Source organism: Culex quinquefasciatus, chromosome 3 (genome assembly GCF_015732765.1).
Source record: "Culex quinquefasciatus strain JHB chromosome 3, VPISU_Cqui_1.0_pri_paternal, whole genome shotgun sequence".
NCBI lineage: Eukaryota > Metazoa > Arthropoda > Insecta > Diptera > Culicidae > Culex > Culex quinquefasciatus.
Genome location: NC_051863.1, coordinates 72,560,395 through 72,585,137, shown reverse-complemented (window position 1 = coordinate 72,585,137; position 24,743 = coordinate 72,560,395). Strand labels below are relative to the sequence as shown.

The window sequence follows — 24,743 nt, the reverse complement described above, 5'->3', positions numbered from 1 at the left end:
TAGGGGACTAAAATCCGCAACTTTTGAGCTATAGAGAAACATGGTCAAAAAATCTGCCGCCGAGTTATGATTTTTTGAAAAACTTGTGATTTTTGGAAAAAATTGAAATTTCATACATAAAATTTTTTTGACCTCATTTTTTTATGCAAAACTGAATTTGCAATCGAAAATTACTTTACAGATTTTTTGATAAAGAGCCCCGTTTTCAAGATATAGCCACCGAAAGTTTGATTTCAGCGAAATATTTGCAGTTTTTCGATTTTTAAAATAGTGACCATGAGTGACCATTTCTAAAATATTTTTTGAAAAGTTCAGAAAATTTGCTATAAAATTGTCTAAGAGACACCGAAGATTGGACCTCTGGTTGTTGAGATACAGCGGCTTAAAGAAAAAACACGAAAATTGAAGTTTTCTAAGTCTCACCCAAACAGCCCACGATTTTCTAATGACGATATCTCAGCAACTAATGGTTCAATTTTCAATGTTAATACATAAAACATTCGTGAAATTTTCCGATCTTTTCGAAAAAAATATTTTGAAAAAAATTAAATCAAGACTAACATTTTAAAAGGGCCAAACATTGAATATTATGCCCATTTGAAATGTTAGTCTTGATTTAAAAATTTTCAAAATATTTTTTTCGAAAAGATCGGAAAATTTCACGAATGTTTCATGTATTAACATTGAAAATTGAACCATTAATTGCTGAGATATCGTCATTAGAAAATCGTGGGCTGTTTGGGTGAGACTTAGAAAACTTCAATTTTCGTGTTTCTTTTTCTTTAAGCCGCTGTATCTCAACAACCAGAGGTCAAATCTTCGATGTCTCTTAGACAATTTTATAGAAAATTTTCTGAACTTTTCAAAAAAAATATTTTAGGATGGTCACTCATGGTCACTATTTTAAAAATCGAAAACTGCAAATATTTCGCTGAAATCAAACTTTCGGTGGCTATATCTTGAAAACGGGGCCATTTATCAAAAATCTGTAAAGTAATTTTCGATTGCAAATTCAATTTTGCATAAAAATGAGGTCAAAAATTTTATGTATGAAATTTCGATTTTTTCCAAAATCACCAGTTTTTCAAAAATCATAACTCGGCGGCAGATTTTGACCATGTTTCTCTATAGCTCAAAAGTTGCGGATTTTAGTCCCCTAAAACATATCAAAAATCTCGAAAATCAAAAATACGTATTTTGGGAATTTGAGTTTTTGTGAAAAAGTTAATAAAAAATCGGGAAATTTTTTTCCGTGTACCTATTTTTCTAAATAGTCCTTAACAATACCTACAACTTTGCCGAAGACACCAAATTGATCAAAAATTCCTTCAAAAGTTACAGATTTTCGAATATTTACGTACCATTTTTGTATGAACAGCTGCCAAATTTGTATGGAAATTTATATGGACAAACTAATGATGCAAAATGGCTTCTTTGGTCATAGGGAAGGCCCCCACAAAGTTTGAGCCAAATCAAAAAATACAAATAAAATCCATTTCCGGTTTTGGTAGAGAATTGCTCCTATGAGTTTCAAGGGCATCTTCTCGCTTTCAGTTTTAATTTTTTTTTTACCAAATAATTTATAAAAGTCCAATAGGAAATAACTTATAAAATCACAAGATTCTAAGAAAAAACGTTACTTAATCCACCCTTAGGTGGTTGGTGCCTTCCTCTCATTCAAAGGGTAATGCTATCCAAAATAGACACGCTCGTGGGAAGGTCTTTAAATTACCTATCCAAAGATAGGTCGCATGATATATTTGGAATACGTTTTCATCTAAATATCTCAGAACTAGCCTCCAAAAAGTGTATAAATAACTCTTAAGTGCTTATAACTTTTGATAGGGTTGTCAGATCTTCAATGTATTGGTCGCGTTGGAAAGGTCTTTTAAATACCTTTCTAAAAATGTATAACATGCTGGGGTTTCTTACAAAAACCACCCTTTTTACAATCTTCCGGACTTTAGTCAAAATCGTTTTTTTAGCATAACTTTTGAAGTACTTTACTAAACTTCATAATTTTCAATAGGGACTTATGGGACCCCAAGACGAATCGAATGAGACCAAAACGGTCCAAATCGGTTAAGCCAGTGCTGAGATAATCGAGTGCATATTTTTTGGTGCACATGCCCACATCCCTACACACACACAGACATTTGCTCAGAATTCGATTCTGAGTCGATAGGTATACATGAAGGTGGGTCTAGGAGGTCTAATTGAGAAGTTCAGTTTTCGAGTGATTTTATAGCCTTTCCTCAGTAAGGTGAGGAAGGCAAAACCTTTTCATCAAATTTTGAAAAAGAGCGAAAGAGCCGTTCAAAAGACCGGATCTTTTTAATACGCGAACGAAAATGAGCGGCTCCTAAAAAAGAGTGGTTTTGCACACCTCTTCCCTAACTGGCTCAATCGGCCTTGCCATCAAGGAGCCGAGCGTCTATTTATAGATCCGCGATGTATTGTTCTTTATCTTGATGGATGTTGATGATCTCCTGGGGGTCCTGTTGGAAGAGTCTTCCTTCCTTCCCTTCACGCGTTGTGGTTTGGTTGGTTGGTCATCTTCCCGTCCATTCCCCACTCATCCACCGCTAATTATTGTAGTGGGGGGAGCGGCATGTGTGTGTGTGCGGTAATTAATTACCGAGTATCAAGTTGCCACCGAAAAATCTGTGGCGAGGTGACCGGCCGAAATTCGATCCCTGATCGTCTGCTTGAAAGGCAGATCGCTTAACCATTCGGCTAAGTACCTGGACCCCATGTTAGTGACTAACCAACAACAATTCTGTTCAGATTGTTGTTAATACATTTTCTAACATAAGATGGACTTTCTCAACACTTTCATCACACAAGAACACAAACGGATTGATTCCACTGTATCAACATTTATTCGAATTAACTAGAAGATGATTAGCTTACTTTGCAGTGAAGCAAATTGGAGTAGCAGCAAGTCTTGAACGAATGCCCCCTCTGTACGTCGCGCGCCCGCCAGCAAAAAAAAAGTCAGCAAGTCCCCGAAACCGGCCTGGTGGCACTCCGCTTCTCTCACTCGAAATCAATTAAAAGCGCGCTGTTTAATTGGGCACGTCGGCGCGATCGCACCCATTACGCGACAAGATTATTATTTTTAATAACTGCGTTTGCTTCACCGCCAATGTCCGGTTGTTGTGGATTGCGTGGCGTGTGTTGGGCCGGGATGGGTGTCGGTGCAACATATTGATTGAATTTTCAATAATACGCCCGGCGGGGATTATTCTGCGTTTGGTGGAAAAGGGGGCAGAGAGAGAAGGATGGAATTAACGCGTGGGAACTGACGTGTGTGTGTGTGCGTTCAGCAAGACTTACCAACGGATTTGGTCGAAATCTGTACGCAAGCATCATACGTTTGCGATATTGGTCGTACTCGTTATCGTCTACCTCGGGATTATCTCCGGCGGCCACGCCCAGGCCCTGGTTGTTATCACGCTGGGATGCTCTGAAAGGGGGGTGGATGAGGGGGGGGTAGAGAGAAGGGAGGGAAAAGGGACGAGACGTGAGATTAGTCAAACACATTATCGATGACATCTCGCCGCGTGGTAAATCCGCGCGGAATTTACTTGTTAATTGGATCGACGATGCCGCTGCCATCTGCGCCCAGTCCTTGGCCCTCCTTCCAGCCGAGTTTTTGCAGCATCTGGAAGCCGACGTTGTCCTCCTTTAGCTTGTATTCCTTGTAGTCGCTGAGGTTGGGCTGGCGGTTGTTTTTTTGTGCGTCGTATTTCTCCATGAACTTGCGCAGCTCCTCCGGGGGCAAAAAGTCGCCGATGTGGTGCTTTCCCTCGGACTTTTTCGTCAGCTCGTTCGCCCACAGCTGGGTCGCTTCCATTTCTTGCGAGCGCAGTTTGTGCTCCCAGGTTCCGCCCGTTACGTCCTCGTCCGAGTCGTACTCGTACTTGAACTTGCCACTGGCGGCCAACCGGTCAATCTCCTGGCGCTTCCGCAGCATGTCCTGGTACAGCAGGTTGATTTTGTAGTGGTCCTCGGCCTTTTTCCAGTCCTCTTCCGAGAGGTTGGTGGAGCCAAAGTTTTGCCGCACGTAAGCCAGCAGCGCCGGATCGGTACGGTTGTTAACGGCCATCAGCTTCGGCGTGCTGGAAGAGGAGGACGCGGCAGGTTGGTTGGTCGCCGCCGCCGGATTTGGCATGGTCTTGATCGGCACTTGATCTCCCCAGCGGCTTTTACGTCGTTTGGCGTGATCGTTCATCAATTGGCCGGCTGCGTTTTGCTGCGCCGTCGAATCCGACGAACTGTATTCGCCGCGTGAAGTCGTCGACACGATTTTGGCCTGCTCTAGTTTGAACTTTTTGTACTCCTCAAAGTTTGGAAAGCGATCGTTCTCGTTGGTTTGAAACTTGTCCAAAAAGCTCTCAAACTCGTCGCGCATAAGAAAGTCTCGCAGGTTGGACGGCTGGCAGCGCTCGTACAGCTTGGTAATCTCGTTGATCCACAACAGCACAGCTTTCATCTTGTCCGTATTCATGCGACGATCCTCCTCCACATCGACCGGACCTCCGTTGGGATCGTTCATCAACCGATTGCTCGTGTACCGCTCGTGCCGCTGAATCTTATCGGACATGTCCTCGTACAGCAGTCGAATCCGGAAGTGCTCCTCGGCAAGCTTCCACGCCTCGGGGCTCACCTCAACGGTGCCGTAGTTTTGGAACACGAACTGAAGAAACCCCGGGTTCGATCGCGAACTCTGGTGAAACAACTGCTGCTGTTCGTCCTGCATGCCGCCACAACCTCCGTCCTCTGTAAATCCCTGACCTTCCCCCGTCATGTCGGTCGTTTCCACGCTCTCCGACTGATCTCCCCAGCGGGACTTTTTGCGCTGCTTCTGCCTTCCGCCCCGTCCTCCGCTCCCACTTCCGTTTCCCTTGTCCCCATCCCCACCTGCACCTCCGCCGGCGCCTCCCCCACGCCCCTCCGACTTGCTGTCTGGCGAGTCACGAAAGTCATCGTCAGAGTCGGAACTGCTCTGGTCCTCGCGCGCATTCCCCGCGTTCATCGTTTTGTGCTTCAGATTCTTCAAGTTGCGCTTGCGAGCCTCCCGCACGTACTCCGTGTCGGAATCGGTCTCCGTCGTCGACTTGTCGTCGTAAAAGTGACGCTCGTCCCCATAATAGTTGGGCTGCATCTGGATGGGCTCGCCGTCGTTGAACTGCTGCTGCTGGTCCGGGTTCTGGTGCTGATCCTCCAGCTCGTTGGTATCGTCCAGCACGTCGGCCGGGTCGTACTTGGAGTCATCCGACGCCGCCGGCTGCTGAATCGATGGCAGCTCGTGACCCACCAGGCCCGCCGTCTTGAACAACTTGGCTACGATCATGTGCCGATAGTTTCTGTAAGCGTCGGACTGTTTCTCAAACAAGAACCTGCACGCAACCAACGAAAAGAAGGAACGGAATAGTTATGAAAACAAAACTCATTCTCCCAACTACAACACACACAGAGAGAGAGAAACACAGTTTAGATTGAAGGTGATTACAAAGCATCGGAAGAACACGGAGAGGCGAGCGCGCGCGCACGCTTGGTTCAGCCGTTTTGCGCGTTATCAGTTTTAAAACTATAATTCAAAATCCAACACGCAAAACAACCAAACCGCTCGTCTCACGCCGTTTGCTTCGTCTGCTGAACCCCGCGTGTGTATCATCTCTTCTTCTTCTTCTTCTTCGTCATTTGTTCGTGATATCCTGCGAACCGGTCGCCGGGGTGCCTCTTCCAGCCGTTGTAGCGCGGTAGTAGTAGTAGTTGAGATCATACATGGAAGAGTGTAGGGTAGTAGTGAGTAATGAGTAGGATAAGTAAAACAATTACCAAAGCGATGGATGCAACTCATTTTTACGTGAACTTAATTTTTCTTCATAAACATCACCGATATCGGCAACCAATTCAACTAACTCTTCAACTGTTGTTGGTAATTTATCATTCTCTGAAAGTACTATACAAAAATTATAACTAAAAGAACATAGACCTTGCGTCGTGTGAGAGGGCGTGGCGATAGGCGGAACGGGCACTGGAGTGGACCTCTGTTATATTAGCGAAACTTAGAATTTAGCAAACTTTCAAACATCATCCAAGAGGTCAACTCCAGGCGCGTCGCTATCCCAAGAGCGATTCTACTAAGGGGTTACTAACCTTTACAGTTGGCCCCGACTTCGGGCACCTGTTCCAGCACGGGCGGTTGCGGTGGCGGAGGTGGCAGTGACGACGACGGTCCCGGATAGCTTTGCTGCTGCTGCTGCTGCTGTTCGACGGCCATCATTGGCGGTTGAACTTGCACGGCCATCATGTCCGGCTGGTAGGCCATCATATGCGGCGGTTGCCCGTAGGCGGCGTACGCTGACGTCGGTGCCATCATTGGCACCGACGGGGGAGGCAGAGGCGGTGGAGGAGGGGGCAGTATCGCCACGGCGGTGGCTTCGTCTGGTTTGAACTTTTTCTCGCTGGAAAGGGGGAGAAAGTAATGTTAGTTTGCATATTGCCAAAGTTTTACGCCACAACAGTACCTAGTGGAAGCGGCCTCCTCCTCGGCCGCCCGCTTCGTCGTTCCATCTTCGGAGGTTTTGGCAAACTTTTCGCTCAGCTTCTTAAAGTTCTCCAGAAAGGAACCATCGTTGGAAAACGGCAACTTGAGCGCACCCGAACTGTCCGCGCCCTGTTCTTCCTCGGCGCCGCTGAAAGTTACAAAACAAGACAGTAAACAAAAGCCTCAATTACATAAGCTGACGATGCAATCTCTGCGTGGTGCCGAAGAACAACAGCTTACGTGGGAGCGCTGGCCTTACTGGCCTCGGCCGCGATCTGCTTGGCCATCTGCAGGGTGCGTTGCTTTTCCAGAATCTGCTGCCGCTTCTGGGCGATAATCTGCTCCTGCTTGCTCATCTGCGCTATCCGGTCCGTGCGGGTAAAGTTTACCCGAGGCATCCTGTGTCCTAGTTTGTTTTCCTGTCGGTCCAGCTTAGCCAAGTTGCGCCACGCGGGCGGCACTGCACACACGCGATCCGGTTCCGGCAGGGTGCGGTCAAGCTGACCCGCGGTAAATGCAGCTGGGGAAGGCGGTTTTAAACACTCAAAATTGAGGAAAAATCGGCCAGATTTTACACAAGCGATGACACGGACGACTTGAAGAATCGAAAAACTTTGACAGCTGCTGCTCCCACCGTTGCAGTTGCGCTTTTGGCCGCACCTGACAGGCGATGATGATGATGATGATGACAGAAGTGCAGTTTGTTGTTGCCGGGCGAGGGGTTGGTGGATGGACCGATAAAGAAATGTAATCAGGGATAGGGTAAATTTTACTTGTTTGGTCAAAAAGACAATTTTCCAATACACTCAAACCCCGATGGTTTGACACCAACTGTTGTCAAACGAACGGGGTCACGTTTAAGTTTGACACCCCTTTTACACGGAGTTCACACACACTACCAAACTTTTGTTTTGAAAGTGTGCGTGAGCGCCGTGTAAAAAGTGACAGTTCGTCACTTTTTAGTTTGACTTTGACCAACTAACGGGGTACAAACTAAAAAACTGTCAAACGAAAAAGTGACCAACCACCGGGGGTTGAGTGTAACAATCTTTGAAAATATATTTTTGAGCTCAAATCAACTAGTAAATGATTCAAATAAGCGAATCCAAATACGCTTATAAGGCTTTCTAGCCCGATGAAAAAAAAATTAACCCATGAATGACGAACTCCTCATCACAGTGTCCTAATGCAAACAACCCAGTGAGAATTTTGGCTCGAGCTTCGAGTCGATTTGGCACGAGATCGATCCTAAATCGACTCGAGGCTCTAGCCGAAATTCTCACTGTGAATGATCGAGCTCGAGCTGCCACACCCCCACGAAATATGTAGGCCGACAAATTCGAATTTGAATTTATTTACTTTTTTACGGGCAGTCAGTCAAAAAAAACAAAGATGGAAGTCGCACGACAAAAAACTTTCGCTAGAAAGAGGTAGAAAAACTGATGCAAACAAACTCCCAAAATATACTTTGAATGTGTTGGTAAATTTCTGACTAGAAAGCTGTTGTATCGGAGAAAATTCGCATAGTTTGGCTACCGGAGAAGGAAGTAAAAGGACCAGGTAGTTAACAAACGATACGAATTAGACTGTATTGTACGAGTTCACAAATCCAAATGACACCAGAAAACTGGGATGCTGACGTAGGCTTGTTGATGCTGTTGACGTCGGATCTCTTGTCAAGCACGCTGACAGTAGTGAGCCTCCAGGTTGGTACCGGTTCTGTTGCTGGTAAATGCCAAGCTTCCCAGTCTCAACAAAAGTCGACGGCGGCCCTTTAATCTGTCAAACAATCATATTCGAAAATTGGGTCCTAAATGAAGCTTGAATTTGTGATATTATTGTTTAAAACGATAAAGCTTATTTTTCTACAAAAAAAAAGTTATCAGAAACAGTTTTTAATTGTTTTTAATCGTGTTTTTAACGGTGTAAATAAAAAATTACATAGGGCTTTACTGCCCATAATTGAAAATTCGGCTATTATGCCAAATCAAGTATTCCGAGAAAAACGCGTTTTAGTGTTTGTCACAAAATCTGCGTCAAGGCGATTTCCCATAGGAGTGGCATATTAGCCGATTGGTTTTTCGCATCGGCAGCCAAGTCCAAACACTATTTCAGCAAAATTCAAGTTCCAGAAGATGCGTTGGAACATCCTATATCACCTGGTGCTAATATCTCGTTTTTGTCAAAAGTGGATATTAGCCGTTTTTTCAATGGTGGGCAGTTTAGGACCATATTACCGAACAGTGGAGTTAAGAAGTCAACATTAATTTTACAATTGATTTTGACGGTTCAGTGATTTTTAATTCGAATACGAATAAGCGATCATTCGAATTAGTGGACATTCAAAGTAGCAAGTGGGTCTCGTGGCGCAGGGGTAGCGGCTTCGGCTGCCGATCCCGATGATACTATGAGACGCGGGTTCGATTCCCGCCTTATCCACTGAGCTTCTATCGGATGGTGAAGTAAAACGTCGGTCCCGGTTTCTCCTGTCTCGTCAGAGGCGCTGGAGCAGAAATCCTACGTTAGAGGAAGGCCATGCCCCGGGGGGCGTAGTGCCAATAGTTTCGTTTTTTCAAAGTAGCAAATTCGAATTAACGAATCCGCTCTGTACCTTTTTTTCTAAAATTGTAATGCACGATTACGAACTGATTCACCATCCGTGTACCCCTCGGCGTTTTGTTTGCTCCTCGCGTAACGTCAAATCAAAACAAACCGAACGTTGAAAAATCGTTGCACGTTCCAGTGGTAAATTACATTTTTAAACGGTCTTAGACGTCAACTGACACCGCAAAGAAATTACATTTTTAGTTCATTATATTTCAAAAAAAAAATCTCTCAATTATGAACGACACAAAATTATCTCAGAGCCACATTGATTTGAACGCTTCCTACTCGGAAGAGCTTAAAAATGAGCTACTGAAGCTGTACAAAACCGATCTTATTGTAAACATTCTAAAGTACCAAAATGCGCCACTTTCCGTTGAAAACCGTGCCCTGCTCAGTCTTTACCAGTTCGATGGACCGTTGCCTTTGGGTGAGTTGTTGCATTTTCATCAGAAGATTCCGCTATTCAATCAACTTCCAAACCCAGGTCTGGACCACCTCCGCCACGTCGAACTGACCTACCACGACCGAGTGGCGCTGAACCGGTTCGTCGAGTCCAAAATCGTGGAACTGGCCCAGCCGGCGATCCAAAAGCTGCGCAAACTGACCGACAACAATCTGGACGCCGCCGCCCTCGGAGCGGCCCCGTACAAGCAGCACAGCGAGGTGCTCGAACTGGAAGCCGAGAAGCGGGCGCTCTCGGAGAAGCTGCTGAAGCTCAAGAACCGCAAGATTCACTTTATGAACCTGTGCGCCGAGATGCGAACAGGGCCGTACCAGCGCAACAACGTCGAGACGAAGAACGCGGAGAGCAAGGCGCTCCAGATTAAGGCTGAGTAAGATGGGATTTATTGATCAAGTTGTAAATGCTATTAAAAAAAAACTATTGCTTTCTTCTTCTCATAGAACGATTCAAAAAGTGATGATTCACGAAGTCATCACCAGCACGGCACACGCGGTCAAGGCAGTGAAGGAGGTCGAAGCCAACATCGACAGTTTGCTTAGCCTGAAATAATGTAAGTTTTAGTTGATAAGTTGTCCGAGAGTGCGTTAGAGCACCGCTCACTTTAGTCAGTAATTAGCGTAACCAGAGCTGTTCCGCGCAAGATCCAATAGTCCTGCGGCTTCCGCGTGTCCAGCAGAACGGACAGCACAAAGTTGGTTGAATGGCCCGTGGTGGACAGGACGCCGGCTCGGACGCTAGTCTTGTAGAGGGGCGCCTCGTAGCGACGTCCTTGCTCCAACTCTACGCACGGCTTCAACCAAACCACCGGAAGTCGCGAAATCAGCTCGCCCACCTTCGGGTCACACAGGCCGCCCTCACGCAGGTCCCAACGGCCAGCTTCGATGAACAGGCCGTGGATCAGTATTCCGTAGTCCGGTACCTTTAGGTCTTCAAACAGCGAGTTGCTCTGTGATTGTGAGGAAAAAATATAGCATTAGGAGTTTTTTAATCTGAAGCGTTTCTAAACCGATGACATCCCCACCTTTTGGCCGCGAATTCTTCGCTCGTAGATGACCTGCTGGTTTAGTGTGCAGTTCATAATGTCAAAGTCGAACCGCAGCGTGTCGATGGGAATGTTGTTCTTTCGCGAGTACGTCTGTAGCGTGCCGGTGAGGAAGGATTGCGGGAAAAAGAGACCGCAAAGCCAGGACGAAATCGGAAGTCCGTCGTTGAACCAAGATTGGACGTACTCGATGCGTTGCTGAAAATCAAAGATCCAACTGCCCAAAGACTTGGTCGACAGGAAGCCTTTGCTGTGCCATAGCTGGGGGACCTGATTGTTGATGAACGCACGATAGATCGTTTCCAAGCTCTCCGACATGACCACAAAGCCCTGGATGGCCTTCTCCAAGTCGTTCAGATTGCTGTGAATGACGGCAAGCAGCTTGTCGAAACGATCGATTTCCTGCAGCAGGACCGTCGTTAGAGAAGGGATTCGGTTGCGACTGTCTCGCTTCATCAAGTCCGGGTAAGGGTTATCGCTGTCAATGTTCCGCACGATCGCTGCTCGAATGCTCTGAATCTTGTCCAAACACAGTTTATCCATGGCCGCCAACGCTGCCTCGCCCATCGCGTCTCCACCGCTCATGCTGTTTAGCAGCGTGTCCACAAAGAATCTGGTCTCGTTCCGGTTGAAAATAATGTTGGCGTTCTCGTGCATTCCAAACACCTCGGGCGGATCGTGGATCGACAAAGTGTTTGCGTACCCTTTGTAATCTTCCAGCGATCGTGACTGCGGACAATAGTACCGGCCACTTTCGCTGTACTGGTAGTCCGCCGACAGGACCGCTTCCGACGAAAAGAGCTTCAAAATGGATCTCAAACAGCGCTGATCCCAGCTGTCCGTCACCCGTCCTCCGTACGTAATCTCACCGTTGATATATTCCAGCGCATCCCACGGAATCGCCCCGGGAGACTCCCGATCGCAGTAAATGTCCAACGTTTTCAGTGCGCACGCTCGATCGCTCTCGTTAAACTCGTACGAAATGTTCCACCCGAGCGGTCCAAACTTGCGTCGCTCCAGAATGATCCCGTGGAACATGCACAACCCAAAGATCATGCTTCGCCACTGCTGGCCAAGCACGTGAAACTCGAAACTGCCCACGTCGAGATCGTTCAGCGAGCGGACCAAGTTGGCGCGCAATCCTTTCGGCGGTTCGTTCGTCACCTTGACCGAGTTCTGCAGCACGCTTATCGGGAACGTCTTGACCGGCATCGAGGACAAAAACAGCCGGAAACCTTCGTGGGTCGACTCAACGCCCATGGCTATGTTGTTCACAATCTTCTCCATCGATTCCATCCAGGACGTGGCGAGGTGACAGTTTTGCAGAAAGATCCAGTGGCCATGTTTAGTTCCGCTCTTGATGAGGGCTTCCGCGGCCGGACCTTGTCCCTGTCCGAGCGAGATTGAGTGCAGCTTTTCCGCGTACTCTTTGTCCTGGGCAAATTTGATCAGCGCCGTCATCGGGTCCGAACCCGGAGACAGGACAAAGACGAGAGGAGTCGTTGCGGAAATGTCCTCGTACAGCGATGGCAGCGTGGTGTTCTTGGGTGGTTCCGTAAACTGTTTGCCCAGCTTGAGCCGAATGAACTCGGTCACTCCAATGACGAGACTCTCCTCCTTTAGTGCCGCTATCAACATCAGCTTCTCCGATGCACTGAGCAGCTGGTTCCAGCTCTTTGATGATCCAACCGGTTTCGGAGCGGGTGACAAATCTTCCTTGTAGTCTTGAATCTCAACGTCGATCGATTCGCGCAAACTCGCGGACAACTTGGCAAAACAAGGGAAATGCTCCTCTAGAAACCGACAGCTGTACCACTGGTTATCCGTCGCGTACGCTGGTTTGTCTTCCAGCGAAAAGTTCCTACTGCTCGGGCCCTTCAGGATAAAGTTCAGCTGATCGTCGTTTATCTCATCGCACTCCTTACAAATCGCCACCGCCAGCAAGAAGCCATAAATCAGCTTGTGCTTCTCCAGCAAGCCCCGCGAAATGTTCGAAAACACCGTAAACGTCACGTCCTCCTGCAGCGTGGCCAACCGCTCCGGAAGTTCCATCTTGGCGTGCGGTTTCGCAATCACCGAGCAGTACACGTGCGAAAAGTACCGCAAGCTGAACTGATACATGGGATCGATTTCCGCCAGCGATGACACCACAAAGTACAACACTGCGCCACGTGACGCGAGTACGCGGTATTTTTCGCGCGTTGCGGCGATCGCCATTTCCGTCTTCTCCGTCTCGATCAACCGATCGGCGATGATGATCGACGTTTCCTTGGACTCGTTCAGCGCATCCACCAGCTCTTCGTCGTCCAGAATGTTTCCCTTGGAGCTGTACAGCAGCTTGAGAACCTTGTCCTCGAGCAGCAGCAGCTGCTGCTTGTCTGCGTTGATGCGGACGATCAGATCGCTGCGTTGCTTCTCCATCTCGGGCAGCTCGATTTTGATAATGTCCCTGTGAAATTACAAGTGTTCTATCAAAACATCTACAACGAGCAGAAGCAATCACTTACGCGAGAAGCTGATCCTCCAGCCCGCTACGAGACACCTGGAAGTTGACCAAGCTAACCTGGATGCAGATTTCCGGCAGAAAGTGCGGATTCGCCAGCTTCGTGGTCATGTACAGCCGGAAGTTGGTGTCGTAATCGACGTCCACGTCGCCCAGCTTGATCATGAGGCGACCGTTCTGGATGAAGACGCGCTTCAGCAGAACCGATTCCAGCACCGGGTCGAGCGTTTCCTGCAGATCCTCGATGAGCATCGGGGTGCCCTGTCGGATGCTGGAAACAAAAATGGTCTTAAAAATGTCTTTGTACTAGCGTAATTTGAACTCACCAAATCTCCAATATCCGCATCATGTTGGCATCGGTCAGCTTTATGATCCGCAGCTCGTTCGCGGCCTCCATGCTTCTCACCCACCGGTTCGCCTGCTCCTGGGGATCAATCATCAACGGCCACCGGCCGCCCTGCGTCGAAATAATCGCATTCTCAATGGAAATCTCGTCCCGCGGCAGTCCAAACATGTTCCACTCCCTAATCTGGAATGAATCGCCCAGGATCTTCATCAAATTGAAGCTCTCGCTGCTGGGAATGTTCAAGCTGCGGCACTTTTCCACCCACATCTCGGACAACTCCCGCCGATAGCTCATCGGGAAGGCGCCCAAATACGCCACGTACGCCGACGCCACCAGCACGTCACCGGAAACGGCAAACTGTTCCGCGGTCAGCTCCTGGACCGTGTCGCGCCAACGAATCTCCTCGTCCGCGAGGGCCGACGTCAGCCGACCTGCTCGGTTGAGCCGAGCCGCCGTCAGATCGTTGTGATCCTGAAGAACCTTCATCTCGCGCTTCTTTTCGTCCAGGTTGGACATCAGGATCAAAATTTTCGCCTCGATTTCGGCCAGTTCGTTCTGCTTTGACTTTAGCAGCTTCATCACCTGATTCAGCTCGTCCTCGGCGGCTTTTTGGCGCAATATCTTGGGCTCGACAACGCGGTACACTTTGGCAAATCGCTCCACGGCAATCACCCAGAGACACATTGATTTCGCCACTTTGGACACCTTTTCGATGGTCTGAAATAGATGGGAAGTCAATATTAAAACGGCCTACCTTTTGCTGGATCCTTTTTGTACCGCAGGTTGGAAATCCTTGTGCTCGACGTAAGTCTTTAGTTTCTTCAACATTGCATCCGAAATGTGCTCTTTATCGTAGTCTTCAAGCTTCTTCAGGAAATTTACGTCTGCCATGACGACCTTTGCCGAATTCCAGTCGGTTCTGAAATTCAAAATTGTTCGTAGGAATAAGCTTTGCTACGATCCTTCAGATACTCACTTGGCGCCCAGTAGAATCAGCACGGCTTCCATCACAAACTGCACCAGCTTAGGAGGTTTCTGAAACACACGCAACTCGTTGATGTCGTTTTTGTTGAGCGCCTTCAGAGCGTCCTGTGCCGCTTGCAGCGTTGGCATCACAATCTCCAAATCTTTAGCCGCCTCGTCGGCAATCTCCTGCGTTTCTGCGGCTTTGACTTTGGCCTCGGCTTCGTCTTTGCCTACGCTTCGTTTAACGCCCTCGGCGATCACGTTGTCCTTGTCCAGCTTTGTCAGCAGGTCCTTCATGTTTCTCGACTTCTCCTCCAGGATGGGAACAAACTGCTTCAGCTCTTCGCCCATTTCCGCCACAACCAGGTTCGTCTCCAGGATCTTGCTCAGTCCGTTCGCGATGCGATCCTTCTTCTGAAGAATGATCTCGATTCGCTTGTTGACCAGGACACGGTACTGATTCAACAGCTGCAGGTAGCTGCTTGGAGTGGTGTAGTAATGGCGTCGCATTTCCCTGTAGAATCTCTCCGAAATACTTTCGACACTCTCGTGCATCAGCACACAGGTCTGGGCCAAATGTTTGCACTGAACATCGTTCTCGGCGACTTCCTTCAGCGATCCCATTGCTACCGAGAGCAGCGCTTCGGCAGGCCACTTGACGAACCAATCGATCGTGCAGCAGTTCACCAACGACGGAAACATCCGGCATCGTCTTCGGAACGTATCTCCCACCGGGCTCATACAAAGAACCACGTGCAGATTGGCGCGGACACGTTTGATGAAAAACTCAAAAATTCCATCCCGAGTCGTATCGGCGTAACCACTTTCGATGCAAGCCTGCCGTGCGTTCAGAATGATCTTCTCGTACTCATCAGCCTCAAATAGGTTGGGAACCTCCCCCGAGTTCAGAATGTTGTTGATGTCCTCCATAAACTCTTCGCGCACAATCTGCGTGTCGGTTATAAGAAACACGATCGGTTTGTTCAGAATTCCCGCTACCCAGTAAATTTTGCGCAGATCTTCGTGGAAGCAAGCATGATCGTATCCTCGTCTCAAGGCGATCTGATTGCACTGATACCCGTTGATGTGTGCCGCCAGTCGGGACAGACTCTGCTTGCCCATGCCGGACACTCCGACCAGCAGTCCGTTACTCCGCTCCGAGCGAAGCAACCGCGCCAGCCGGACAATGTGCTCGATTGCATCCGTAAAGAACACCAGGTTCATCTCCTTGCTGCCCATCGAGTTGTAGTCCTCGAGGTAGTCCACCAGGATGTTCTTAAGCTTTTTGGAGTCTTTGATCTCTTCGTACACGCGATCTTCCGACGGTTGACCAAATATCATAAAGTCTCCAAACAAAACCGTCTCATCCTGGTGAACCACCGTCGTTTCAAAGTACTTCTCGCAGCAGTCCTGCAGCAGCTGCTTGAAGTAAGACTTGTCCTCTTGGCACACCAAGCGATCGTAGAAAATTCTCGACGACTCGTGGTAAAACAGTCGCAACATCTGTATCGGATTCACGTAGGACGAAGCGTCCGCCTGCAGCACACCCTGAATGCACTTTGAAAGATCGCGCAGGTTGAACACGTAATGCGACTTTTTCGGAGTCGGGAGCAACTCCTCCGAGATGCGCTCGTAAACGGCCACAGCGGCCTCGATGATGGGATCCGCCAGCGGACGTATCGCCATGCTAAAGTCAGCCAAGAATCCCGTCAGTATCGCTTTGAAGATCGTCTTCAGCGTGTCACTGTTCGGAGTCGGCAACGAAAGCAGCGCAAAGTGACGGATGAATCGAGGCGTCAGCGTGTTCCGGCCACCACCGGGTGGGGCACAAGCAGCTCCCAGCGTGACATCGACGATACTCTTCCAGTACATTTTGTCCCGATCGTACACACCCTGAAAGTCCAGGAACTGCCGCAACAGCTCAATCGGCGGCTGACTGCCGTACACGTCCAGCTTGGGCATGTTGACGTCGTCTGGAAGCAGAGATCGAGTAAGTGCTTAGAGAAAGCGAAAAGAAGTAGCACGTTTACACTCACCAACAAAAATAATAATCTTCTTGTTGATCGGAGCCCCGAGCAGGGTCTTCTTTCGACGTTCCAGTCTAGATTCGATGATTTCCTGCGTCCGGATGCTCTCGGATTGGGCGGAAAAGTTAACAAAGATCGGAATCACATTCTCTTTCATCAGTTTCTTTAGAATATCTCGCGCCAAAACAGATTTACCAACGCCGGTGTCACCGGTGAACAGAACCGGGTACTGGTCCCGGAACAACATTTCCGCAACGTAACCGTACTTGGTAGTGTCTAGCGTTGGCACGAGCAGGTCAAAGTACGCAATGTTCGGATTGTAGTCAAACTGCGGGTGAATCGCAGCCCATTTCTCCCAATTTTTTGCCGCCGTATTGATCCGGTAGTCCCAGAGGGAACCTTCGGGTAGTCTGGAATCGTTTACTAGTCAGTTCATACAGCGATCTTACACAAAACCAATACTCACAGTGCCGTATCGCTTTCGCTGAATATTGACCGCATAAACTTCTCGAATCCAACCTTCGACTCGTCCAGTAAGTTCCCACCGAAAGACCACAAAATGCACCACGTGAACAGCTTACAAATGTAGCTTTTGGCGTCTCCACGTTCCATCAGGTTGATACTTTGGCTAGATTTCAGCAGCAGCACCATCAACCGGGTCATCATCGTCAGCTTGCTGATGTTCACCTGGTGAATGCTCCAGCGACACTTTCGGTTGATGTACTTGATCATGTCGTCGTAGTACTGCTTGAAGAGTAGCTCAATGTGCTCCTTCAGGTCCAGATCCAGATACTGCTCCTCGACGCTTTCCAGCCACGACGCTATCAACGGAGACCACCCCAGATGGAGTGGATCGAGGTAAACCATTCCGCAGCGGGAAACCGTCGCTGGAGAGGCTTGGGCCAGATCCTGCACTTCGAAAACCATGTGCACCCAGCTGGTCAGCTTGATGCGTTCCGAGTTGGCCAGACACAGCATCTTGTTGTCATCTAGCACGGTGTTGAGATTCTCGATCCAGACGGCATCCACCGGACCGTCGCATACAATCCATTGGTGTTCTTCCTCTGTATGGGGATGAAATTATGTTAATCTTCAGATCCTGACCAGTAACGGCGCCTGCCTTGTCGGCATGTAGATTTCGAGCATCAAAACTAATACCAAAACAAACAAAAAACAAAGTCTTACCCAGCACGTTCACAGCCGCTCGGATGGCGAGCCCCAGCAGACCGTCCTTCCACTCCATCGTGGCCAGGTTCACAAACCCGTACAGTTCATCCAGGCTGATTGCCTTCGGGTTCAGTGTTTGGATGTTGACCGGCCTGTAGTACGGTCCCTCGACCATGTCCTGATACAGTTTCTCCAGCGCGCAAGCCAACGTGTGAAGTACGCTGGTCTTGCCACTGCCGGTAGGACCGACCAGCATCACACCCCACCGTACGACCATTGTTTCGTAAAGTTGGAGGGTTTTAAGCACCAGTTCCGGCACGGTTTGCAGGTTGTTTTGTCTCAGACATGTTTCAATCGCAGTTTGCAGATTTCCGCGCTCGGGCTCTGGCAGCTCGACACCCGGGAAAAGGTCGCCGAGGATTCCTTTGAACAGAATGGCGTCGTTGGCCAGGAATTTGGGCAAGTTTGAGTCACGCAAGGCACAGATCAGCGTAATATCTTCCGATTGGTTTGGAGAGGCACGTTTGAGAGCTCCGGCCATCACCAACACACTTTTTACCGCGCGCATTCCAAAGTCGTAGTGATCTTGCTGGCTGAGCTGTTCACTGCACAGCTTGTACATCTGAACCATCTTTTTGGCAAGTACCTTGGACGCTTCAAACCCTTCCGAGTAGAGAATGACCTCCGCAATCAACGCATAGTCGGGAACCATCATCGAAATGGGACGGAAAAGAGCTTTCAGATTGTCCGGTAGTTCCGTTCTTCCCGCGTAACCGGGATTCATTGTGATGAACGCTGCACAGGACGGTTTTAGAAGAATTTCACGACCCTCAAACAGGAACCGCTTCATTTTCATCGCCTTGGCGTTCCGGATCGTGATCAGCTGTTGCGCAATTACGGACAGCACTTCAATGTCGATTCGGTTGAACTCGTCAAAGCAGCACCACGCGCCCGACTGTGCTAGACCGGTGAAGAACCGACCCATCATCTTGTAGTCCAAACCGTCGGAACAGTTGAACACCACGCACTGAATAGCGAGAGCTTTGGCCAGGTCTTTGGTTGTTTCCGTTTTCCCCGTTCCTGCCGGTCCTGCGGGTGCTCCACCCAGGTCCATCTGCAGAGCTCCCATCAAACAGAGATAGCAACGGTCTGTCAGCGGCGTGATCACCAGAACTCCACCAGCTCCAAGGTATTCGTAAAAGTAGGGTAGATTAGCAGACGCCATCTTGGTTTCCACCGTGTCGTTTTCAGCGATCCAGTAGTACCGAAGCATCTTTAACCACTCAAAGTCGGTGCTGAAAGTGATTCAAGTTAAAGGTTGATGTTACAATCTAATCTAATCTAGGGGAAATCTACCCTTTCCAATCAAAAACCTATCTTCGTCATATGGAGAGTTTGATGCTCGATTAAAGCTCCAAAAATACTATTTGGGCTATAAACTTACCAGCAACAGCACCGCCTCGAGTAAGCACGCAAATGTATGCCACTTACTGGCCAAAAAGATCACATTTAATGCACTTTTGATCATAATTTGTATTTTGCGAGACCACTTCTCATCATTTTGTTGGCACACACAGTGACACACACGAGAATCCCTCAAACGCTTAATGAATATCGCCAAAATTAACTTTTCACTTTCGCTTACTTTTTCACGGCGCTTAAGATATGAAATTGCTTCCAACTACCGGCAACATGTTCTTTTGATCATTATTAAGGCACTCAATTGAAGAATAATCCCGAAAAATGTAATAAATTAGCCAGCGCCATCAAAAAAACAAACGCGCCAAGTCGTTTGACGTTTCAATTTTCATTTTGCATTCCACTCGAAGGCTGAAGAAAACCGAGCGAGAGACGAAGGCAAATAAGAACAAAGGCTGGCCGTCAACACCACCAGCAGCACAGCCAGCGATGCCAGGAAACTTTCCCTATAAATGCCACTTTTCGTGAGTGTTCGTTTGAACTGTCAGCGCAAATGGCAACACTCGACAGAGTGTTGGAAGAAAAAAGAACTAAGCCGATATTAGACAAATGGGCGTGGCCCAATGCTTGGTAAAGAAATAGAATAACTTTTAGTGAAAGTGAAAATAAACAGAAATGTTCACAAAAACTTGCTCTACTCGTTGGTGTACTTGGTTTTAGTAAAATTCAAGGGAGACTCTAGATTATCCAGCATCATTCAAACACGACCGCTTATTAGGATTAAAATGGGTAGATTTCCCCTAATTGGTATTTGTGTTTACCGCAGAGAGGATTCTGAGAACGGATCACATTTCACAGGGGAGAAAGGATGCGTGGACTTACCGTACCAAACGCTCCAAGTTAAAGGTTGATGTTACAAAAAGAGAAAAAAAAAGTTGACTTACGCTGAGGTTATCTTCTTGTCAACCAGCTGGCAAATCGAATCCATAGCGTGGACATCGATCGTAATCAGAGCGCACAGAACCTTACGGACCAGCTTTGAGATGTTGGTTCTTGCAATCGAAGCCAATATTGACAGATTCTTCATCAGTTTGTCCCTGTACTCCTTCATCTTCTTGGTGATGTTCTTCTTACCCCCGAATACGGCATGGACATCGGCGCACCACTGCTGCTGAGAAACGGTCAGCACGATCTGGTTGGGATGTTCCTGCATCCAGAAGGAGCGATCCTTCGTAGGGTAGCAGCGATACCCGAGTCGCATGTATCTCTTGACCGCGAGGAACATTGCCTCTTCGACCTTCGACAGCCAATCTTCGACGGCTCCTCTGGCCTTTAGTCCGACGCCGAACGTGAGTCGCTCACCTTCCGGCGATATCATTGCGATGATGTCGTTCGTCATGATGGACTCTCCGTTTTCGTTCTTCTTCTTGCCAAACTCGATCCGCGCGATCGCGTCGAAGCACTTCCTCAAGTGTGGCTGCACTGCATGCGGATTCTTGGTCTGGGCCAAGATCTCGAGCAGTTCGTCATTCGACAGAAAGTAGAATCTAGGGAACGCCATTCGTTTCACTTCGAGATAAGCCTCCAAACAACGCGTAACCTTCTCCAGCAGAACGTTACTGATCTGGAGCTGTTCGAGTACTCCTTCCGCGGTCACCGCACTCAACGCCATAGGGGACTTTTGGGTACGTCGCATTAGATCCTTCCAGCTTTTGTCGACCTGCAGAAACATTTGCGTCTCGTGCGGTAGCTGGCGTTGAATGTCTGGAGCAGAGAAGATTGCTTCCAGGTAGATCCACGACTGTTGACAGAGCATCCACTCGTCCAGAGTACGAGAAAATAGGTCCAGCTGTCGGGCCCAATCCTCGACCTTCGGTTTGATCGGTCCAACGTGTCTCGAAGCAGCTATCGTGCTGACATTTATGCTCGACTCGTCCAGCACGGTTTGGATGTCGTCAATGCCGGCCAGTATGAACACATCACGTGCATCCCTGTGACTTACGACAGTCAGCTCGAGCTCCTTCCATGCATTCTCGACCTTACTCAACAGGGTTTCCAGGCCGGCTTCGGCACTGGCCATGTTAGCGACTTCCATCAGTTCGTTTGCATTTTCCTCTTCGAATGCGTTCACATCCTCGAACGTATGCAGAAAGATGTCTTCTTCACCTGTGATTCTCTTGTTTAAAATCTGCTCAATCTTGATCCAATGACGAGTTTTCAGAGCTGGATTTCTTAAATAAGTCAACACAGGGATCTTCTCCTTAAACTCTTCAGCATCGAGCTTCAGTTTGGGTATGATTTCGTTCTTGGGCAAATTCTTATCGAGCATCGCGCAGTTCTTCAGCACTTTGGTGTTCATCGCCTCAACCTCCTCCACGTTGAGCTCGTAAAACTTGATCTCGTTCCACAGCTCGACACTTTCCTTCCACTGCTGGACACTGTCCCAGAGAGTCTGCCGTAACTTGACCTCGTTAATGACAAGCGTCAGCTTATCAAATCGGGTCACCTCAAGGCGGAACTCTTTCTGGTATTTTCTGTACTCTTGAGCTTTGCGCTGGCACGAAGTGAGGCGTTCCGATAGGTCTATTAGACAGTCGCGAACCTGCACCGGATCGGAATTCGCATCCAGCAGCCACTCGTTGAGAACCAGCTCGCTGATGTCTTCGATTTCGGTGAAGATCTTGGCAATGTCGGTCTGCAAGCACAGATCAAACTTGTTGATAAGCTCCTGCTTCTGCGATCGCTTGTTGGTCATAATGTCCTTGATCTGAACCATGAGTTCCTCCATATCTGCAAGAAAGGTCTCGTTATTTAGTGTGGAACTCGAAAGATGGCAACCATTCAACCAAGATATTTGTCCTTGTCCTCGTCGCTGAACGGCACCTTATGGATCTTCATTATTTTCAACGCCTCGTACGCGTAGTTCAACTCCTTCTCCAAGTTCTCCACGTGCTCATGACAGATCTCGAGAAAGTTAAAGTAGTAAATGTACTGACTGGTCTCCTCCGGTACGATCAGCAGTTTGGTCGAAATTTCTTCGCCCTTCTGCTCGACGTAGTTGATCTTCTGCATGGCAAGTCTGGAAAAAGAAACAATCGTGAACAACAACTCTTCGTTATCAACCTGTTACAAACTTTGGCAGCGTTTCGTCCAGCACCGACAGCAGCTCTTGGCAAACCGGAATGATTTCCTCGCGGAACGTGGCCTGCTTGACCTGCAGCAAACCGAGCCGTTTGGACTCTTGGATGTTTTCCAGCTCGGCCATCTCGGCGTTGTAACGCTCGCAAAATGCCTTCAGCTTGTTCAGGTTCGTCTCGTCGCGAATCAAGTTCCGGTCCATTTGCAGCGCTTGCTGGTAATTCTCCCGAATCTTGTCAAACTGCACGATGTACTGTTCCACCGCGTCGAACGCTTCGTTGATGCTCAGGTGGATGAACTCGCTGTTTTGGGAGTGTTAGCTTGAGCTTTGGGATGACATAGTTGAGATGCTCTACTTACATGTTTCTCGATAGATCTAAATCGTTATCAATGATAAAGTTGAAGCTCGGTGGATTTCCGCACAAGCGATCCTCTTTCCGCCCCATGATCACTGGTCTACAAACTAGTCAGTTAGTAATGTTAAGTCCCCACGATCTTTTGTTACCTACTCTGTAAAAATTGTAAAGTACGGATCACTCTGGAACCGCTCAACGCCCCGCGTGCACTCCACGACCATCGAACAGATTTGCACCAGAAACGAGGCGGCAATATCCCTGGACGGATCAACCCCGATCGTATTCGGCTGGAGCAGCAACTCGATTGTCATGAACGGTGTCTTGTCCTGCGTTGGATCCTGACTAAACCCACGAAATACGTTGGACAGATTCCAGAAAGATTCGCTCAAGATTTGGTGCAGCAGGTTGATTAGCATATGGTCGGCATAGCCCAGGAATCGGGACAACAGAGCGCACAGCTTGCGTTTGTTGGCCCGTTCCGTGAAGCTCATAATGTCCTTTAGCTTCTTCTTGTTGGGACAGCTCAACGCTTCGTCCTGAGGTGAATACCCACGATCGATGAGAGTATTGGAGCATGCATCAACTAGAATGGGACACGTAACATCTTACGACAAGCTTCGAAGGACCACAACCCGCCAATACTTACACAGCACCTCCCGCATCTTTTTCGTCAAATTGATCAGCAAATCCCGAACCTGCTCGAAAGTGGTCATCTGCGTCTCCACAAAGTACGGCAAGTGCCAATTCTCCGCGACGGACACGTCAAAGAACCGAAAGTTCACCAGCCCCACGTACTGCTCGCGCATGTACAACAGCGCTTTGGCCAACCGTGGCATGACCAGGAACAAACTGCCCGCCAACGTCTGCCGGGCGTTCTCGTACTTGGTCCACTGGATGTTCCGGCGCCACAGGCGGAACGCTTTAGCGCACCGAAAGTTGCGGAAGAAACTCAACTGCAGCAGCGTTTTGTACTTTCCATAGTCGGCCAACCAGTCGTTCAGCTGGCTAAAGTGATTTTCCGTATCGCTCCAGTAGGTGATCCCATGGCGACTGGCCGTGAAGTATTCATGTTTGTCGACCTTGCTGAACGGGACCTCGCTAGAATCAGAAAAAAACCCCAACTCAAGTCATGCTATAATCTCAAGGTACAGTTACCTTACAGAAAGAGGTACGGCCCGAAGCGTTCGCTGCTCCTCGGGTACGCGTAGGTCAAGAACACGAAGCTGTTGTCCTTGAAATTCTTAACCCGGTTCTCGATGAGCTCCTCGACGTCCACCGGCGTCGTCTTGTTCAGCTTCTGGGTGCGAGCCGCAATTCGTTTCTTGCGTTCACTAAAACGCGTGAACCCGGTAAATTTTCGGTTGAATCCACCCACCAAACTCATACTCACTCGTTGAGATTGCCGCTGGACCTTAGGATAACCTTTGGTTTGGCGAAATTCACCTTGACCCGCTTATCCTGTAGCTTTTCCATCTCGTCTCGTGTTTAAAATGCCGATTTTTTCGCCGATGGGGACGCGTTTGGCAAAACTAACAAAAGACGGCCTAACGACAGCGCCAGTGGCAACGGCTTGCTATGTTACGCCGCCACGTGTGAGCAAATACGTAGCGTGAGAAGGCTTGTATTAAAGGTGCGTGCAACACGTGGTGACCTGTTGATCATCGCCAACGGTTACGTGGTGATCTGTTGCGTGCGCTGATAACCTGTTGCACTATTTGTTTTTTTTTTTATTGTTTTTTTTTTCGTATCTACGAATATTAGATGTGCACTCAGTCGCCAACCAGCGACAAGTTAAGACGTGTTTTGCTCGTGTTGTCATCTCGCGTGCTTGGAAGTTTATGACAGATGGAGGTGGAGGAATCCTCCGATGAGGAAGATTTTCGTCCCGTCCGCGGGAATCGGAAGCGGAAGAAGTCCAGCGAGGTCAATGGAATCGGCATCGAAGGAGAAAAAGTTGAGAAGACCCTGCTCAACAACAACAAGTTCAGCCCGCTAGCGGATAACAAAAACAACAACAATGCCAGCCCAGCAGGAGGAGGAGACGCCCCGGCGGTTCCACCACCCGGCCAGTCGGCAGGTAAACAAAAGCAACCACCTTTGGCGGTGAAGAACACCACGGATTTTTACAAGCTCGTGGCAATAGTGGAAAG

The 24,743-nt window shown here is 48.5% G+C and overlaps 3 protein-coding genes across 4 annotated transcripts; 1 reads left to right on the top strand and 2 right to left on the bottom strand.

The window, feature by feature from the left end:
• Window positions 1-2,859: 2,859 nt before the first annotated feature.
• LOC6041572 (SURP and G-patch domain-containing protein 1) lies at window positions 2,860-7,212 on the bottom strand. The gene is made up of 7 exons (XM_038262246.1): window positions 6,800-7,212; window positions 6,540-6,707; window positions 6,169-6,476; window positions 5,848-5,971; window positions 3,591-5,405; window positions 3,340-3,469; window positions 2,860-3,249 (listed from the first exon to the last, which is right to left on the bottom strand). Exons 1-7 carry the CDS (start codon window positions 6,955-6,957, stop codon window positions 3,223-3,225), a joined length of 2,730 nt encoding a protein of 909 aa, XP_038118174.1. The 5' UTR covers window positions 6,958-7,212; the 3' UTR covers window positions 2,860-3,222.
• A 2,053-nt stretch (window positions 7,213-9,265) lies between these two features.
• On the top strand, window positions 9,266-10,617 carry LOC6041571. 2 transcript variants are annotated; one of them, XM_038263409.1, is made up of 4 exons: window positions 9,266-9,313; window positions 9,360-9,593; window positions 9,651-9,999; window positions 10,070-10,617. In XM_038263409.1, exons 2-4 carry the CDS (start codon window positions 9,401-9,403, stop codon window positions 10,176-10,178), a joined length of 651 nt encoding a protein of 216 aa, XP_038119337.1. In that variant the 5' UTR covers window positions 9,266-9,313; window positions 9,360-9,400; the 3' UTR covers window positions 10,179-10,617. The 2 variants fall into 2 exon arrangements, with proteins under 2 accessions (XP_038119337.1, XP_001850816.2); XM_001850764.2 differs by having other exon boundaries at window positions 9,271-9,593.
• Window positions 10,231-24,205, bottom strand: LOC6041570 (dynein heavy chain 6, axonemal). The gene is made up of 17 exons (XM_001850763.2): window positions 23,984-24,205; window positions 23,754-23,924; window positions 23,240-23,691; window positions 22,747-23,176; window positions 22,598-22,693; window positions 22,234-22,539; window positions 21,946-22,178; window positions 20,044-21,889; window positions 17,699-18,975; window positions 16,980-17,577; window positions 16,523-16,923; window positions 14,497-16,459; window positions 14,298-14,439; window positions 13,501-14,237; window positions 13,179-13,445; window positions 10,651-13,120; window positions 10,231-10,575 (listed from the first exon to the last, which is right to left on the bottom strand). The coding sequence occupies exons 1-17, from the start codon at window positions 24,064-24,066 to the stop codon at window positions 10,231-10,233; spliced, it is 11,817 nt and encodes a 3,938-aa protein (XP_001850815.2). The 5' UTR covers window positions 24,067-24,205.
• Window positions 24,206-24,743: the final 538 nt, after the last annotated feature.

Coding starts and splice junctions, on each gene's coding strand:
- LOC6041572 (XM_038262246.1), bottom strand. CDS start 6,957: ATGCCTCGGGTAAACTTTACCCGCACGGACCGGATAGCGCAGATGAGC. Junction 6,477..6,539: donor GAGGAGGCCGCTTCCACTAG/GTACTGTTGTGG, acceptor CCCCCTTTCCAG/CGAGAAAAAGTTCAAACCAG. Junction 5,406..5,847: donor GAGTTGCATCCATCGCTTTG/GTAATTGTTTTA, acceptor GGTTGCGTGCAG/GTTCTTGTTTGAGAAACAGT.
- LOC6041571 (XM_038263409.1), top strand. CDS start 9,401: ATGAACGACACAAAATTATCTCAGAGCCACATTGATTTGAACGCTTCC. Junction 9,594..9,650: donor CGATGGACCGTTGCCTTTGG/GTGAGTTGTTGC, acceptor TTCCAAACCCAG/GTCTGGACCACCTCCGCCAC. Junction 10,000..10,069: donor GCGCTCCAGATTAAGGCTGA/GTAAGATGGGAT, acceptor TTCTTCTCATAG/AACGATTCAAAAAGTGATGA.
- LOC6041570 (XM_001850763.2), bottom strand. CDS start 24,066: ATGGAAAAGCTACAGGATAAGCGGGTCAAGGTGAATTTCGCCAAACCA. Junction 18,976..20,043: donor GACAAGAAGATAACCTCAGC/GTAAGTCAACTT, acceptor AATCACTTTCAG/CACCGACTTTGAGTGGTTAA. Junction 13,121..13,178: donor CTGGAGGATCAGCTTCTCGC/GTAAGTGATTGC, acceptor GTAATTTCACAG/GGACATTATCAAAATCGAGC.